The sequence below is a fragment of the Primulina tabacum genome, chromosome 2 (assembly GCF_025594145.1).
Source record: "Primulina tabacum isolate GXHZ01 chromosome 2, ASM2559414v2, whole genome shotgun sequence".
Lineage (NCBI taxonomy): Eukaryota > Viridiplantae > Streptophyta > Magnoliopsida > Lamiales > Gesneriaceae > Primulina > Primulina tabacum.
In genome coordinates, this window is record NC_134551.1 from 54256610 (window position 1) to 54275145 (window position 18536).

Consider the following 18536-nt stretch of genomic DNA (forward strand, 5'->3'; position numbering starts at 1 on the left):
TAAAATTACAAGTTTTGCTGTCAAATTTTTTTTTTAAATTCAAATACGAATAGTTACTAATTTTAATCATTAATTATATAAAATAATATTTTATGATCGTACACGGGTAAAATACTAGTTTGGATAAAGAACAATGGGCAATTCCAAGTAGTTCTTGGGTCGGAAAATAATATTAATAAACTAAAATAATAATTTTTTCCTTTTTAATTTTTTTTATATTTACAAAATGCCTAATTTTAAATAAATCACATTTGATATAAATAAAAAAAATTAAACATTTTAGTTAAGTCAATACGTACAAATTAGACGATTGATAAAATTTAGTGTATTAATTTATCATTTAACCAATAGTTGATGTACCAAATTATTTTATACTCGATTTTTAAGAAATTTTTACCAAAAAAAAAAATCATTATTACATATTACATTCTATTATTCAAACATGAAAATGTGATCAAAATGTTGATAAATTTTATTATATATAATTTTAATTTTTCAAAATAAAAACAAGATATATTTCATTTCCACATGAAAAACTTTTTCGACTCTGCCTGACAAAACAAGGTCATTTGTGTTTTTTTAGACGGATACATAAATCTCACCTTCTTTTAGAAACGAAAACGAATTTTGTGTAAAAATATTATCGATTTATAATTTAGCTTCACCATGATTTTTGGGGGATTTAAATTATCTGATTTTCAAGAATTAAGTATTTGCATTTTTAGTTATGTAAATTGACATATTTTAATTTTAATATTATAATTTGACAAAGTTTAGTTTCATATAATAACTTGAATTTTATTTTATTTTTGGTTTTTTTTATCAGAAATCGTTAAATTTCATCCGATATTGCTCGTTTGACTCCGATGATCAATCATGTGACTCATGTCACAAGACAGTTTATTTACACAGTTAAAATATACACGAACTAAAATAAAACGATTCATTTTGAAGTATTTGGGCCATTTTTCTAGTTTTTATCGAATGAATTTTAATATGAATTTATTCTGGTCATCTATAATATGCATGAGAGAATTAATGCAAATTTTAACTAAAACAGAACAGCTTATGAAATTGAAATTACAATTTTCCCTTCTAATCTTTTGCACTTAATGTGTTGACAGTCGAGATAAGACGCACTCGCAGAATAGCGAGAATTGATTATTCTATAATTATTATTAAATTCAGAAACTTCATATTTTATTCGTGCGGTGGGGACGGGACAACTTCACAGACTACATTATTATCATTTTCTTCTGGTTCAGGACATGAGCAAAGAAAAGAGACATGAAAAGTTTTGGGTTCTTTCGTAGCTTCGTTTTTGCGTTTATTTCTATTTTGGGGGTGCTTCAAGAGTCCATAGGTGGGCGACCTTTGGCCAGACCTCGACCAGATGATGCAGCAGCTTTTGCTAGGTGGTTGGTATCTCAGAGTTCCTGGGGCGTTCTCAAGTATTCTTCTCTATTCAATCTATATCTTTAAATTTTGTGTTGAGACAGCGGAGAATATTCTGTTCTTGGCTCTTAGGATTGCCTAATTTTGTTTGATTTTGAATTCCAGATCAAAATTTTTTTTGCCTGTTCTTGTTGTATTTGACTGTTATAGTAATAGTTCCGTTCCTTTCAAGATTTGGTCGTGGAGTGATTTATGACTAAGTGCGTATCATTAATTTTGATTGCAATGTTATGCTGAACTGAGATTCTACAGTTAGTGGGTTTTGGGCTGTGTGATTTTCAAGGATCAGATCCATCTATTCGGTGATTGTTCAGATGGTTGGTTTTCCCTCAACCTTCCCGTGTTGGGAATCCTCCTAGTTAACGCACCGTGTGGGAGACTTTTCAATTTATACACAATCAACTTTCCCTCAACAAGCTGATATGATCATCTTAATTTCGCAGCACAATATCCAGTGAAATGGAAGGGGCGCCTTTCGGGTATGTTCTAACTCGACCTTCACCATGATCAGTCTTGTTTCTATTTTATATAAAAATGGAATTCAGATTTCAAATGCAGGATGCGTTTGCATTTTGTTGAATGTTTGCAACTTATTAATGGAATGTAGCTGCAATAGAGCAAATACTACATATTTCATTTCAAAGTCATATAAGTTCCCTTTATGATAATTAGAATATATCGAAACCATTTGCAAAACTTCATCATTGACTATTCCCAAGTTGATTGTAGAACATTTTTCCAGATATAAACAACTGGAGCGAGAAGTTTACTAGACATTATTAGGTGGTTCAATAGGACAGTCAAATACATGACGCTAGCCTGAGTCTGTTGATTGGGGTATTCAAATATGAGAGGAAAGCAAGAAGAAAACAAATGAATATGGCTTGTAGAGGCAAGTGTTGAACACTTTCTACTTAAGAAGAATTTGCCCCTCACAATGTGCTAGAGGTTATGGCAATCTTCTCCCAAGATACAACTACAACACTTGAATAATGAGCACTCAAATATTCAAGTTCTATCACAAGGAAATGAAGAAACTCTCTCTTGTTGAAGAAGGAAGAAGACAATATGCATAAATGATGTTATGATATGTGTGTTCTCTTTTGATTTTCAAAATATCAAGCATTTAATGTTTTCATGTTAAAAGACATGATCTTTCAATCATAGGGGTTTCCCTTGGCCATTGTAACTGATCACAATCATCAAACAATGCCAAGGAAATGAAAAAATGCATGAAAAATTCGAAGGGACACGAAGACCTGCAGGCACCCGCTCGCGCCTGCACGCGCGCGCGCGCTGCCGAGCGCGCTCGGCTCTCGGCAGGCGCGCGCACCCGCGCCAGTGGCGTGCGCGCGGGTGCGCGCCTGCCACTGGTAGGAGGCAGGTGCGCGCACCCACGCGCAGACCCGCACGCGGGTGCGCGCCGGCTACTGTACACGCGAATATTTATTTATTTATTTTTTTTTTCGATTTTCGTCCCTTACACGAGGTTCTTTCTTATGTCCGGTACATGAAGTGCATCAACAAGGGTTACTTCCAAACCCGATGTCATCTTCAGTACCACATTTCCGGTGCCCACCACCTCAGATGTTGCGGAGTTCCCCATGTAAAGTTTTCTCCCGGTCGATGGAGTGTATGTGGAGAACATCCCTTTGTTGGAGCATATGTGTCGAGTTGCTCCAGTATCAACCCACCACTCATTGGAGTTTTCAACCAAGTTGGCTTCCAAAATAACTGCAGTCAAATCAAGTTGAGAAAAATCAAATGATACCGACCTTTCTTGAACCACATTGGCTTGAGGATTTCCCTTCTTTGGCTTCCTACAATCCTTGGCCATGTGATTTGGTTTTCCGCAGTTATAACAAGTGCCTTTGAATTTCTTCTTGTTTGGTGGTTGTTGGCCTTGTTGTGGTTGCTTTTCAAACTTTCTCTTCTTCTCTTGAAAACTCGATTCAACAATATTCACCCTCGCTGCCATTTTACTTGCCTTGGTCTCGGTGCTCTTGTTGTCCTCTTCTATCCTCAATCTCACACTGAGATCCTCCAATCCCATCTCCTTTCTTTTGTGCTTCAAGTAATTTTTGAAATCTTTCCACAATGGAGGGAGTTTCTCGATCATGGCAGCATCTTGGAAGGACTCGCTTAGACTCATTCCTTCCGCATGAATTTCGTGCAAGAGAAATTGTAGTTCTTGCACTTGACTCATCACAGATTTTGAGTCCACCATCTTGAAGTCCAAAAATCTCCCAACAATGAACTTCTTCAAACCTGCATCCTCCGCCCTGTATTTCTTATCAAGCATATCCCAAAGTTCCTTGGCGGTCTTTACTTGACAATACACATTGTACAATGCTTTGTCAAGTCCATTTAGGATGTAGTTCTTACACAAGAAGTCACTTTGGTTCCATGCATCCAAAGCGGCCCTCATGTTGGTATCTGTCTCGTTTTCAGCAACGGTGGGAGGATCCTCCTTCAAGAACCCTGACAAACTCAAGGTTGTGAGATAGAAAAGCATCTTTTGTTGCCATCTTTTGAAGTCCGCACCAGAAAATTTCTCCGGTTTCTCTCCTTGTGCAATGGTTGCATGTGGTGTTGTAGATGATGATGCCATTGATATTCTTCTTGCAATGATCAAAAATCCAAGTTCTTCTTAAGATTGTTGATTGGGGTATTCAAATATGAGAGGAAAGCAAGAAGAAAACAAATGAATATGGCTTGTAGAGGCAAGTGTTGAACACTTTCTCCTTAAGAAGAATTTGCCCCTCACAATGTACTAGAGGTTATGTGTAAAAATTATGAATATTATTACTATTATTATGGCTATTATTATGGCTATTATTATTATTATTATTATTAACTATTATGAAGTGCAAAACATTGAAAAACATGATTGCAAAACATTGACAAAACATGAGTGCAAAACATTGAAAATCAAATGTGCCAAACTTTTGACTAAAATAAATAAAATATATTAAAGTATGCATCAATTGTGATAGCTTTGCCTTCCAATTCAACTACGACATTCTCAAGCATAAAACCGTGTCCAGAATGTCGAAGGAACACTGGTGCTTGCTTCAATTGTGGGAAGATGGGACACCGAATTGCTAATTGTCCTGAACCATTAAAGAAAATGACATGGTCAAACACTAATGCTACCCCCAACAAGCCAAAGGAGAACAAGACCAATGCTCGTATGTTTGCCATAACACAATAATCAATAAAATTTCAGCTTATGTGTTGTTTGACTGTGGTGCCACTCATTCATTTATTTCTAAGAGATTCACTAAGAAGTTAGGGCTTATACCAGAGATACTTGTTGAACCTTTTAGAATTGCTACTCCCACCAGTAAAACAATTGAAACACATAAGATACATCGGAACTGCATAGTATATATCAATAAACACACATTCAACGCTGAATTGATTCAAGTCAACATGGTGGAGTTCGACGTTATTCTGGGAATGGATTGGTTATCCAAGAGTCATGCAATAGTAGATTGTCGGCGTAAGATTATCAAACTCCGAACTCCAAGCCAAAAAGAAATCACATACCATGGCAAGGCTAAGAAACGTAAATCCCTCATTTCTGCATCTCAAACCTGGAAAGCCATGAAGTCTGGAGAAATAGTCTACCTAGCAATGGTAAATGAAGTAAAAGAAGGAGTCGAGCTCAAGATAGAAGATATTCCAGTGGTACAAGAATTTTCGGATGTCTTTCCAGAAGAGTTACCTGGAATGGTCCCGGACCGTGAGATAGAATTCGAGATTAACTTGGTACCAGGTGCTACACCAATATCAAAGGCACCCTCTCGAATGGCTCCAACAGAACTCAATGAGCTAAAAGAACAACTCCAAGAGTTGTTAGACAAGAAACAAATCAGACCAAGTGTCTCTTCTTGGGGAGCTCCATTCTTATTTGTAAAGAAAAAAGATGGAAGTATGAGATTGTGTATCGATTATAGAGAACTCAACAAGATCACAATCAAAAACAGATATTCTCTTCCAAGGATAGATGATCTTTTCGATCAACTCAAAGGAGCCACAGTATTTTCCAAGCTTGATTTGAGGATAGGATATCATCAACTGAAGGTCAAACCAGAAGACGTTCCAAAGACAGCTTTCAGAATAAGATATTGCCATTATGAGTTTACGGTAATGCCATTTGGATTGACAAATGCTCCAGCAGCTTTTATGGATCTCATGAACAGAGTATTCAAGCCATTTCTCGACAAATTTGTGGTGGTATTTATCGATGACATTCTCGTATATTCCCCAAGTGAAGTGGATCACAAAGAACATCTTCACCTGACTCTTCAGATGTTAAGAGAAAAAGAGTTATACGCGAAATTCAAGAAATGCGAATTCTGGCTAAAAAGTGTGACTTTCTTAGGTCATATCATTTCAAAAGAAGGAGTATCTATGGACCCTAAAAAGGTGGAAGCAATCACTGGCTGGCCAAGACCTAAGACAGTAACTGAAATTCAAAGTTTTCTGGGATTGGCAGGTTACTATCGAAAATTTGTTGAAGGTTTCTCTTCAATAGTTACGCCTCTTACAAAACTCACACAAAAGAACTCAAAATTCAACTGGAGTGAGGAGTGTGAAAAGAGCTTCCAAACGCTCAAAGAAAAGCTTGCATCCACACTAGTACTGGTTTTACCCACTGAGGACAAAAGCTTTACCATTTACAGTGACGCATCAAAAGAGGGTTTAGGATGCGTACTCATGCAAGAAGGAAGAGTAATCGCTTATGCATCAAGACAATTGAAGCCGTACGAGAAAAATTATCCTACTCATGACCTCGAACTAGCTGCGGTAGTTTTAGCCTTAAAAATTTGGAGACATTATCTTTACGGCGCCAAATGCGAGATCTTCACAGATCATCAAAGTCTCAAGTATTTGTTCACACAGAAAGAATTGAACATGAGGCAGAGAAGATGGATTGAATTGTTAAAAGATTATGATTTAACATTAAGCTATCACCCGGACAAGGCAAAGATTATGATTTAACATTATGATTTAACATTAAGCTATGTCCCGTCCCCACCGCACGAATAAAATATGAAGATTATGATTTAACATTAAGCTATCACCCGGAAAAGCAATACAAATCAAAGTTTTCAGAAGTGCAAAGATAAGAAGTACAAAAGAAAGGAAATGGATTATAAATCCTTATTACAAATAATCACGACACTAAATACTCAATCATCTAAAATCTCGCCATCTCCTAGTATTTCGTCTTCCATCTGTTCTTCTACCGGTTCTATTTCCGGCTCCAATGCCATAATGATGGCATCCTCAAGATGATGAACATGGTTCTGTAATTGTTCATTTTGCATAGTCAAATTCTGCACCGAATTCTGCAGTTCTTGAATGGTTGCCTCATCTTACTGACGGCGTTGTTTTTCCATTAGCAACATTTGTTGAATCTGAGACTGTAGTGCTTGGGATTCCTCTAACATTCGTTGGCGTAATCCATCCATTTCAAGGGCTATTGTTTGGGAAGTCTCTAGTTTGTTCTTGGTCATTTCGTGCTGTTTTTCTTCTGAGTTAAGATAATAAGCAAACCTTTGCATGTCAGCCTGAAGATGGTCTTTGATATCTTCTAGTTCTTGTTTTTTCTTCTTCAAGTTTTCATATACCAAGTCTTTGGCTAACAATTGATCGTGATATTTTTGTTGTTCCTCGTAAAGTTGCGCTCTAAGATGTGCCATCGCAATTTCGTGGTCGTTAAGGGCGAGTTCACGCATACGTTTGGTTATTTCAGCACGAGTACGAGGAGCCATTTCCTGAAATAAAACAAATGGAAAGGCTTAGAACAAGGAGTTATGATATTCACGATTATTACCAAAAACGGCAAAACGTGATTTTGGATGCTTCAACAATAGAATTTTGCGATTTTCAGATGTCACGTTAAGAATAGTGAATATAGTTCATTGGTAGGAAGTCGCTAGGGTCTTGCCAAAAACTGACTTTGTCAAATTTCCTATGTAAATTTCCCAGCCGGATTATGAACCTGGAGGGCTCTGATACCACTTAAATGTCACGTCCCGATACCGGGGTGAGTTGACATCCGACGTTGTTTTACGATTATTCAATTGTAATTCAACAAGCCTCGTAGTACAGTGTACAATCCAAACCAGTCTTTTTCATAAAACATACATTGTCTTTACAACGTAATCAACTTAACAAACGAGTGCGGAAGCGAACAACGTAAAAATAAAAGATAGCCAAATTCCAAAGTATGTCTTGATCAACTGAAACCTTGTTACCATCCCCAGAAATGCATTTGCTCTTCTTCTTCAACTTGTTTTTCATTCTTATCTGGGAATGAGAGGTGTAAGGGTGAGTATTTTGTGAAATACTCAGCAAGTGGGGGTCGATCGATCATAATAACACAAGGATATCAGTATATAGATCTTAACAATTCGAAATTTGCCGTGTATCAACAAACGTCGGGACAATAATTAGACAAAATGATAGACATGACATAACTTATATATATTTATGTAAATATTAAATGAATTTCATGTCACAATAATAATTCATAACAAAAGTCAAGACATGATATTAACAATGAGCAAACATAACTTATCATATGCATATAGACATATATATTATTCGTATTACACTGTTATTTCATCTTATTATCCATGGTGTTACTGATCAGTCTCATATATGTAATTCCTCTAAGGGGTGAGGCTATATATCGGTTATTATTACCCACCGCATCAGGGCCATAAACTTGTCATATCTTATCATGTTTTAGGAAAATTTTTCTTTTTTTACCATTTCTAACTTGAGTCATAACAGTGACTTTAAACATAATTCTTAGAATACACCAAATTGGTGTTTAAGAACATATATTAGAATATAACATGAAACGAAGACAACATAATTTTGAAACGAAATGAACATGCTCTTGAAATTGATTTAAACATGCTTAACAATTTATCGAAACGAAATATTCATATATCAAATCGAAGGAATATATCATGTCGATCGAATTTTCGAAAACATACTTAAATACTTTAAAACATAAGCCCACTTACTGAAAGGTGCTCCTAAATTATGGAAGAAACAAGCTGGAAGTTAACGTCCGAAAATCCGTAAGATTGCTAAATTCGCTTGAATTCCGAGCAGTATTCTTGCAGATACGTTTCCCAGAAATTGAACCGTTGGATGAGGCTGAAATTTGGGTATGATGTTTAGAACATTTGAAAGTGTATTATGAACGGTGGAGATCGGATTCTGAGGTCTGGAGTGATGGGACGAATTTCCAGAAATATAACAGAATTCTTGCTCCTAAATTTCACTTCAAGAAAGGTTGATGGTTTCAAACTTCATGCCTGCTCTAAATGGATAGGTTTTGGTGTGATTTCCCTCAAACTCAATACATCTATTTATAGGCAAAATTTGAAAACAATTTCCACAATTTGATGCATACTTTAATATATTTTATTTATTTTAGTCAAAAGTTTGGCACATTTGATTTTCAATGTTTTGCACTCATGTTTTTCAATATTTTGCAATCATGTTTTTTCAACGTTTTGCACTTCATAATAGTTAATAATAATAATAATAATAATAATATTCATAATTCTTAATAATATTCATAATTCTTACAATGTCCTTCTTATTTATGCACTTAGGAAGCACTCTCAAAATCCTAATATTTACTTTTGGTTATCCTGTAAATTGGTTTCTATGCAGAAATGTAGTTTCATTTAGCGATGGCTTACCTAACAAAGGCAGAGGCATCCCGTACTTCTATCTTACAACCCTCGATCCTACGGCAAGCAATGCTTTAAAAGACCAGCGATCTTCCTTTACTCTAAGCGAATATAACCTAGGAACTTGTGGCACGACCGACCCTGAAAATCCTACATGTGCCAAAATCACACTTACAGGAAAGGTGGTTCTCATCTCATATACAGTAGTTTACTTGGGGACTTTTTAATTAAACACATCAAGTCCTACTTACTTTTCCTTAGGTACATCAGGTCCCTTAAAGTTATGGTGTGTTGTATATCAGTTAGCTTGATTGCTTCAACTCTCATTTCTATCTTAGGCGAAACTCATATGTAAATACATTCCTCGTTGGATTGTGGGTGAGTTAATCACGCGAGATCTAATAATTTTCATAAACCGAGGAAACATGTGAGCTAGTTGATAGCGTATACTATTTTAAGTCATAATTGCGGGACCTGTGGCTTGGGAAGTTACATTATCCGTGGGATATAATCTTTGAAATGATAAATTACTCACAATCTGAATTGTCTAATCAAAAGGTCTACCCGCTTTGAATCACTAATGTTCGAGTACCCATTCCAACAATAATAGTAGTTGGGAAGTTCTTTAGAAATATCTGTATCTGGTTTATGATTCATGCTTTATTATTATTATTATTATTATTAGTTAAAAGCACTTGACGGAAACTCTACAGAAGCAGAATTTGCTCGAAGTGCATTGTTCTCGAAGCACCCAGAGATGAAAGGTAAGTGAATGCCACTGGAAAAATCTGCACACACCCAACCTTTTTCCATTTCATTGATGTCTTGTCGTTTCCCAACATCCAACCATTGTTTTTTTCATGGATTTGTTTTTCAAATATTCCATTTGACTCTGACAGGCTGGCCTAAAGGTCACAATTTCCAAATCTTCCAATTAGATATAAAAAATATCTTTATGATCAATTGGTTTGGCGGTCCAAAGCCTCTCACAGTGGATCAGTACTTTGGAGCCAAGATGTAAGTTTGCGCCATGGTCCATCTTCTAATGTTAAGTTCTTGCAATCCGTAACAACTTTGTTCTAAAGTAGATGTGATAATAATCATTCCCAAGAATGAGATTAAAGAGGATGGATAAATTTACCTATGGTTTCCCAACTTTCGACCCTCGTGATTCTGTGTAATCTACAGGAGTAAACTTGTAGCCATGGGGGATTCAACTTCATCATCGTGAACTCACGTTCAACAAAAGAATTGGACCCATCTGCGTTCATGTATTGATATCATGTAAATGAGAACATGGTCCAGCTAGTTGGCTGGAGAAAATAACACTTGTAAATGAATTGAATGCCTTCTGTATTTGAATTCCTTCCTTTTCATCACACCACATCTGTATAAATAATGTAGTACTGCTGACTCTTTGCAACTAAATTTACATTCCAAACCTATGTATCCCTTGTGTGATGGAGAAATGAACGTACAATACAGTATCGCTGGCATCTTTAAATGTCTCACATTTTTATAAACCAAATCACTGATAAAAATATGAAATTCAACTATATATTTATGTTAGACAAAAGTATAATATTTAATGTTGGTTGTATGTACCTAGGGATGGCAATTGTACGGGGCGGGTTTGCCATCCCCGTCCCCGAATTCCATCTTCACGTCCCATACCCGCCCCGATCCCCGCTTTTTTCGGCTTCGGGGAATTCCCAAATCCGAAACTTCGGGGATCAATTTCTCATCCCCGTCTCTATCCTCGTTTCAAAAATATTAATATAGCAAGATGATGTCGGATTCGAAAATTTTCTCCAACCAAAACTTATTATTATCTATTATTATTAGTGATAATATTAATATTAATATCGATATTAATAATAATATTATTATTGTTATTTTAAAAAATTATATTCTTAATACTAATAATAATATTATTTTATTAATGATATTATTTTCGGGACGGTTTCGAGGACGAGGATAATAATCCCGTAGCCGCCCCGAAATAAATTGGGGATTTGAAAAAAAATTTAAATCCCCCAATCCGATCCCGAAAGTGATATATTATATTAAGAATTTTTATAATATTAAAGAAGATAAATGATGTACATAATTTCCCGATATTGTGGAATGAGTGGCGTTCATCACCACCAATCTATTTAATTCGGAAAATTGATAAAACAGTAATTTCTAACTGTGGTAACCTAGAGAGCGACAAATTGTCAGGACGAATAATTTTTGCCATGAAAGCTCTTCAAGCTTCCACATCTTACAGTCTCGCCTTTGGCGTTTCATCTGTCCATTCTTGCTCAATCCCTTCGCGTCACCGCCACATTATGTCGGCGAAAGGTAATTACTTGTTTTGATTTCTAACCCCATTCTGGATTATTAGTGTTTATTAGTTTATGTAGTTTGGAATTATCGTGTTAGTGGAGCCGACGGAGAAATCAGTTGAAGTCATGAGGAAATTTTCGGAGCAGTATGCTCGCAAGTCTGGAACTTACTTCTGTGTGGACAAGACCGTCACCTCTGTTGTCATCAAGGTATTCTTTTCTTTCCGGTGATTTCAAGCTACTTTCTGTTGATATTCCCTAAATCCTGGCGAATGGTAGAGCTTTCACTCGCCGAATTCTGTTTTTCATGTCTCTAGATGACGAATTACGTGCTTGATTAGTTAGGAGCTTCTTGGGTGATATTTCAAATGAAATAAATAAAATTGCCTTGTGTTCGACTTATCTTTGCTTATCAACCGCTGTAATCTACAATTTGAAGTTGAAATGCAATCTACATCGCATTAAGAATGTCATTAGAGGAGGATTGTCGTCACCATTTGTGGATTTTCGATGGGATTTGTGTGACATGACCGCACAATCATACATTCATTTGATCCTACATATGACATCTAATTGTGGCACAATGAAAATTAAGTTTCAAAGTTAATATATTGAATCTTACGGTGGATTGTGTTCCAACAGATTGTTTATATCTTCTTGAAAAAAAGAAATAGTTAATCATCTCATCTTTTTTCAACTTTCAAGTGTTCAACTTGAATGCATGACAATCACAAGGTTGTATGTACTGAGGACGAACCTTCAAAGTCTTGAGTTCAGGAAACCAAATTAATCATATTGCCGGAAAGAATCTGGGTTGTAAGGTTTTTTGGATAATCTTGTTACTTGTATTGATAATTTATCTGCACTAACTTTGGAAACCCTGTGAGACATTTACAGGGTTTGGCAGAACACAAGGATACATTGGGTGCACCTCTCTGTCCCTGTAGGTAAATATATGTCGAGGAAATTTTTTTGAACAAAGCTTCCAAATGCTGTTAAATTTGTAGCAAATCTGTGTCTATATGATTTAGACATATCACTCTATTTCAGGCACTATGATGATAAAGCTGCTGAGGCACAACAAGGTTTTTGGAATTGTCCTTGTGTTCCTATGAGAGAAAGGTACTGCAGTCTTCTATCTTTTTGTTAATTGGAGGTTCAAGTTTCGACCTTTGAATACAGATGGGTTGCTTGAGTTCAAACTTCAGAAAGTGTGCTTTAATTTTTGTAATCTGCAATTATACACTTCATCCAACTTGGGGTTATTAGGAATTTAAATTGAATCTGTGGCTGGTTGTGTAATCATTTCTTCCCAAGGCCGTAGTAGTTGTATGCATTGTTCTAAAAGGTGCGGTTAAGAAAGCATTATGTGGGATTAAACATTAAGCGTGAACAAAATGCCGCATTTTGGGGAAAAGTGTGAACTAAGCTGTCAAAGCCATGGCTAATCGCATTAAGCATGCTCAATAAAGCACAAGATTTTCAACATCAAGACGATAATAATTTAATATTTCTTAATAAAATAAATATTATAACTTTCAAACTAACTTTAAACAATCAGAAACTCTTTCTAAATGAATCCATAGAAATGAATTTTTTTTGAATGTCACAAATACTAGTAATAATCATAAATTTGAGACTTTTATGTTTTTGAGAATTTGAAATTTTTTTCGTTTAGTCTTAAATGTATTATGTTTATGTATTACTTAACTTCATGTAATAAAAATTGTTAAAATTAAACACTTTTTAATATTTAAGCTTAATCATTCTTAATTTTATAATGTTTGATCTTGAGAACCATGGTTGTATGCTAGCCCTCTCTAGTTTTACTGGTGAATTCATTGATGTAAAGAATTTTTGCTCGTTAACTGGAATTGAATTTGTCAGTTGTTTCCTGTTTTCTACCATGTCTATGGAACAAGAAGATTTGATGCTTTTTCTGGAATTCGTTTTTATATTCCATCAAGGAGATTGCATTCCCAATTCAAGCTCTAACCTTTCAAGCGACTATTGTCAGTCTATCTCAAGCCATTTTCCTTCTCTTTGCTCTTTTCCTTCATTTCCTGCTTGAGTTTAGCGATGTAAACACATACGTATTGACACTGACCTGTGAGTGGAAAGTTTAATTTCATGTATTAAGAAGCTGCATGGCCAGTTAAATTTTATGCAATAATCAGTTTGATTTGTCCAAAACCCTGTTCATATCAAGTGTTTGATCTCTTTGTAACGATGTGGGCCGTTGATGATCATCATTAGAGGCTCTACTTTTGTTGTCTTTTGTATCATAACCTATTGCAATATCTTCCGGGCAGGAAGGAGTGCCACTGCATGCTTTTTCTCACTCCTGAAAATGATTTTGCTGGCCAGGATCAGGTTTGAACTTTCTTTCGATTTTCTATGTTAAATTTGCCCATTTCGTATCTTTGAATAGAGTGAATGAAAACCGTGTGTTTAGAAACTTGTTACCTTTGATCCTCGCCAGTCACCAGTCACCACGCCAGTGGAATATTGTGCATGGACTTCAATGTCCATTACTGCTTTATTACACCGTAATTGCCTTGTGCTATGCAGGCCATTTCGCTGGAGGAGATAAAAGAAACAACGGCAAATATGTGAAGATTTAGTCTTGTATTCACTTGTTTGTATTGAAACAACCGTCTGTAAATCATCTCTAAAAAGAAATGCTTTGTTTTTTTTAACCAAAAACGTCTTTCCATACGAATACTTTGGCCTCATTTAACTGTCTTTTCGTGCTTCTGACCATACTTATTGTGTGAGCATTTCGAGTCCCTCTTATCGAGGGAATTCTGAGCAAGATTAGATTATTATAATCATACCATTGAAGTTTTAGACATAGACAATCCAAATACATATATTATCTGATCTATTTTTGTAAGAAAGATATAAAATTGTTACATAGTCCGCTAAAAATAATCAACAAGCTTTGACAGCTGGTGGCATGATCGGAGCAGTAACCCTGTTCCCGCAATCTTTCACACTCCTTGCATCCACAAATTTGTTTTTACCAGCTGCCATCGGTGAAGGCAATGGAAGCTTTCCGCAGTTGTGATCCGTCGGAAACCTGTGCCTCAAGCAAACATTGATGCGGCAAATTTTGCACGATGACGTATTGGAGAACGTCAGAACTTCTTTACACCGCCGCACAGGGCACGCTGGTTTTTTCTTCTTCTTTGGATCGCAGTCGTGCTTCTCCAGGATTTTCTTCTCTTCTTCTTCGCCGTGCCCGGTGGTCTCAATCGCATGAGAGCAAACTTCACATACCAGCACCTTGCGGCTGCCGCTATCTGAATTCGGACAATGATGGGATCCGTATGATCGGTGTTCTAAGCAAAATATCTGCACATTTCAATCGATTAATAAAAAAATTAAGTAAGATGTACGGCATAAAGCCGAACGATTTTTACCTTGTGACAGGCGTGACAAGAGAAGGGTAGAAAATCGAGTTGATGGCAATCTGGTAGTTCGCAATGGCTTCCTAAATCCGGAAAAGCTTCTGTACCTCCTCCCATCTCGATTATTTTCTGCTGTGTAGTTTGAAAATGAATTCTGAATGGAACAGGGTCATATATTTATTATAGAATGGGGTGACTTGGGGAAGAAGTCAAAATTCATGGAAGAGTCCAGAAGCTACGGGCCGAAACAAACAGGTTGCGATTTGGGCCTGGGCTTTTCCATATTCGATATTATTTTCTCTGGGACATTTAAGCTTTCGAAATTCCACAACGAGTAGTCATGTGAGATGCTTTGGAAGATCCTTTTATCTTCAACTTTAGATCAATCAATGAATTTTGATACGTATTTACTGTTATTTATATTTTTTGATAATTCGACATTAATTCCTGGCATTTGTGATATATGAATTTAATCACATGACATATAGATTTATTTTTATTAAATCTTCAACAAGTAGTGTCAGAGTCATGTTCATATTCAATTATGAAATTTTTTTTATTGATTGATTGAAACAAAAAATAATGTTTTATTCTCAGAATTGATGCGATTTTCCAGTCTATAAATTTTTGAATTCAAAACTGGTCTTTGAGTTTTCTGAATTTCGGATCAGAATAAATTCATGCTTTTGAGATCAGTATTTTCGAATTTTATATCCAAAATTTAGATTTGTTATCGAATTAAAAAAAACGAAAATTTGAATTTTCGAATTGGGGTTTGGGTCTTCGGATTTTGGGCAAATTGACATCCTTCAGTAATTTTCAGACGACGGCTATTGAGGTAAAATATTACTCATCTCCAGGCGCCCATATCAATACCATCTATTGATTGAAAATTGCAGCAATGTGATTAGATTTTGACTTGAGATTCCCAACCTCCGTTCACATGATTTCCTCCATTTTGTGACGATTTCCGATCGTTTTTTCGGCAAGATGGTGGTCGGAGATGGTAGGATAGTGGTCGGCCAAGGCAAGAAGATTGTGGGTCAAGGTTGCTGGAGTCTGGTGCCGCCGGAGGAAGTGCTGGCGGCGTTTCGCGTTTAAGGTTAAGGTTTTCGAATTTGAGGATTTATTTTTAGTTGAATTTAAAAGGTCTTGTTTGGTTGTCTAATTTTAAAACAAATCTTAAAATCCCGAATTTTTACATTTTATTAAATTTTGACTTCCACAATTCTGATTTGTGAAATTATGTTCGACAATTACAAAATTTAATTGCAAAAAATAAAATTAATATGAAAATATTCATTATTTTATCGTCTTTCTTTATTGTAATAAAATATTTATGGATGAATAATTATGAGATGCAAATATTTTATTTCTTGCATATATGATCTCTATATTTTTATTTGGCCCAATTAAAGTAAATTAAAATTTATTGTGAAAATTTTGAGTTAAAATAATATCTTTTATCTCAAATTTGGCTAAATTTAAATTACATGTAATAAAGTGATTTTTGAGATATGTTGATATTATTAAAGTTCAAAATAAATTGTATTTCAATTTATGCAAAAAATAATCGATCCACAATAATGCTATTTTTTGGCCAAATGCAAGCACAATAGATGATTTTAAAGTGCATCTAGATCTATGCGGAAAAAAATCGGTCCAGAAGAATATTAATTTTTGGCCAGATTTTGGGTACAATTTAACTTATTCAAGTGCAATTATATCTGTGCGAAAATTAGTTGGCCCAAAAGAAGACTTTTTTTGGGCAAACTGCAAATATAATAAGTGACCCAAAAAAGTGCGTTTATATCTATGCAGAAAATAATAGGCCCAAAAGGAGATTATATTTTGGCCAGATTATAAGAACATAATTACATGGTCTTAAAACATATTAAAATTATGCGGAAATTAATCGACACAGAGGAAGATTATTTTCTTGTCAGATTGTAGACACATTATATTATATTAAATAGTGTTAAATTTATGCGAAAAATGATCGACCCAAAGGAATGCCATTTTCTGACAAAAATTTAACATAATATGTGGTGCTAAATATGTGAAACGCATGCGATTGTTGGTTCAAAGAAAATTACCAATATTTAATAACCACGATGTTTAATTATACCACTATAAATTGTTATTTTTGTTCAACGACTAAATATAAATATTGTGCTAGGTACCTTTTTTATGGGCACCTGCATGCATATTTTTTTATTTATTTAATTTAAATATATGTATGAAATATAATTTATTATGAGTTTTTTTTTTCTATTTTATTATAACATCTTCTTTATCTACCATTCCCAACAACATTCTAATACTTAATGATTCAAAATTCAAGAAATAGAAAGAGTATATTATGATAGTGCTCGGCTGCTTGGATTTGGACTATGATCTAAGGGAAGGTCGCCTCGTACTTTTGACCAGTTCAAGAACTGCTGATCAAAAGGTTCATGGGAAAAGTGGAAGCGATCAAATCACATGAGTCTGATGATTATGAAACATTCCATTCCAGATACTATAAGAGGTGAATGATACTAAAAAGTTCTTTACTCAAATAGCAGATTGTTTCGCTGCAAACAAAAATGTCGAGACAAGTGCTATTCCGAGTAAACTTGTCTCAATACGGTACAAAGAGAAAGGGAACATAATAGAGTACATAATCAAAATGTCAAATCTTGTGACTCGACTAAAAACATTCAAGTTGGAATTGTCGGAAGACATACTTGTACATTTAGTTTTGATATCTCTGCATACGCAATTTAATCAATTCAAAACAAGTTTTAATGCCCATAAGGAATAATGGAATTTGAATGAGCTTATTGTGCATTGCGTTCAAGAAGAGGAGAGATTGAAATAAGACGTGATTGAAAGTGTTCACTTGGCACCTATCTATCAAAGTAATAGCATCAATAAGAAAAAAAAATAGATCAATAAAGAAAAAAATTCTGGGACTTCATACATGTGTAGTAACAAAAACAAGATAAAATGATCAAAATGATAATCACAGGATTCAATGTTGCAAGTGTCGGTGTCATTTCCCAGGGAAGTGTCTTTCCTTGTCTGTTGATGTGGGATCCGTTAAATGTTATTATTACATCCCAAGTGCTTCCTTGGTTAATTTTAATAATAATAAAAAATCTTGTTTGAAAAATGGCTTGATTTAATTCATGTTGGTCAGTCGTCACCACAGGCATTAATACAAAAAATAGCAATTTGGGAAATTCAAATGTTTAAAAACACCCATGTGATCAGATTCCATGCACAAACAAACAATTTAACACTAGTTCAACCAGGACATTTGTAATAGCCACGTTAATTTGTACTTGAAACAACATCATATCATACGGGCAAGTGACCTGGATAGCAATCAACCATAGAATAGTTTTTGTTTCAGACATGCCCATTTATGTTTTGATTCAGCAGCAACATTTTATTACTCACAAACTGCATATTATTATTGGCTTTGATATATTACTTTTATTTATCCTGGGAAAAACCCGAACTAGATCTTGATAATACAGCTCAAGAAACAATATGATGATGGGTATAACGATTACAAGTAATGAGCAAAAGCTATGCATAAAGAAGATGTAAAACAA

At 35.1% G+C, this 18536-nt stretch overlaps 3 protein-coding genes across 5 annotated transcripts; 2 read left to right on the forward strand and 1 right to left on the reverse strand.

The window, feature by feature from the left end:
- The first annotated feature begins 1205 nt into the window (after window positions 1–1205).
- Window positions 1206–10567, forward strand: LOC142537092 (uncharacterized). Of its 3 annotated transcripts, none has more exons than XM_075642657.1 (6): window positions 1206–1451; window positions 1899–1934; window positions 9169–9370; window positions 9874–9952; window positions 10088–10209; window positions 10377–10567. In XM_075642657.1, exons 1-5 carry the CDS (start codon window positions 1288–1290, stop codon window positions 10207–10209), a joined length of 603 nt encoding a protein of 200 aa, XP_075498772.1. In that variant the 5' UTR covers window positions 1206–1287; the 3' UTR covers window positions 10377–10567. The 3 variants fall into 3 exon arrangements, with proteins under 3 accessions (XP_075498772.1, XP_075498771.1, XP_075498770.1); XM_075642656.1 differs by having other exon boundaries at window positions 10088–10205; window positions 10277–10567; XM_075642655.1 differs by having other exon boundaries at window positions 10088–10205.
- A 716-nt stretch (window positions 10568–11283) lies between these two features.
- Window positions 11284–14253, forward strand: LOC142537094 (ferredoxin-thioredoxin reductase catalytic chain, chloroplastic-like). The gene is made up of 6 exons (XM_075642659.1): window positions 11284–11534; window positions 11616–11728; window positions 12416–12465; window positions 12569–12640; window positions 13831–13891; window positions 14090–14253. The coding sequence occupies exons 1-6, from the start codon at window positions 11429–11431 to the stop codon at window positions 14132–14134; spliced, it is 447 nt and encodes a 148-aa protein (XP_075498774.1). The 5' UTR covers window positions 11284–11428; the 3' UTR covers window positions 14135–14253.
- Window positions 14087–15119, reverse strand: LOC142537093 (zinc finger AN1 domain-containing stress-associated protein 12). The gene is made up of 2 exons (XM_075642658.1): window positions 14944–15119; window positions 14087–14875 (listed from the first exon to the last, which is right to left on the reverse strand). The coding sequence occupies exons 1-2, from the start codon at window positions 15046–15048 to the stop codon at window positions 14453–14455; spliced, it is 528 nt and encodes a 175-aa protein (XP_075498773.1). The 5' UTR covers window positions 15049–15119; the 3' UTR covers window positions 14087–14452.
- Window positions 15120–18536: the final 3417 nt, after the last annotated feature.

Bases quoted from the DNA above. Each gene is read 5' to 3' on its own strand.
- LOC142537093 (XM_075642658.1), bottom strand. From the start codon at position 15,048: ATGGGAGGAGGTACAGAAGCTTTTCCGGATTTAGGAAGCCATTGCGAA. The intron at 14,876-14,943 runs GTAAAAATCGTT...TGAAATGTGCAG, and splicing joins CTTGTCACGCCTGTCACAAG to ATATTTTGCTTAGAACACCG.
- LOC142537094 (XM_075642659.1), top strand. From the start codon at position 11,429: ATGAAAGCTCTTCAAGCTTCCACATCTTACAGTCTCGCCTTTGGCGTT. The intron at 11,535-11,615 runs GTAATTACTTGT...TTATCGTGTTAG, and splicing joins CCACATTATGTCGGCGAAAG to TGGAGCCGACGGAGAAATCA. The intron at 12,641-13,830 runs GTACTGCAGTCT...TCTTCCGGGCAG, and splicing joins TGTGTTCCTATGAGAGAAAG to GAAGGAGTGCCACTGCATGC.
- LOC142537092 (XM_075642655.1), top strand. From the start codon at position 1,288: ATGAAAAGTTTTGGGTTCTTTCGTAGCTTCGTTTTTGCGTTTATTTCT. The intron at 9,371-9,873 runs GTGGTTCTCATC...TATTATTATTAG, and splicing joins AAATCACACTTACAGGAAAG to TTAAAAGCACTTGACGGAAA. The intron at 9,953-10,087 runs GTAAGTGAATGC...TGACTCTGACAG, and splicing joins GAAGCACCCAGAGATGAAAG to GCTGGCCTAAAGGTCACAAT.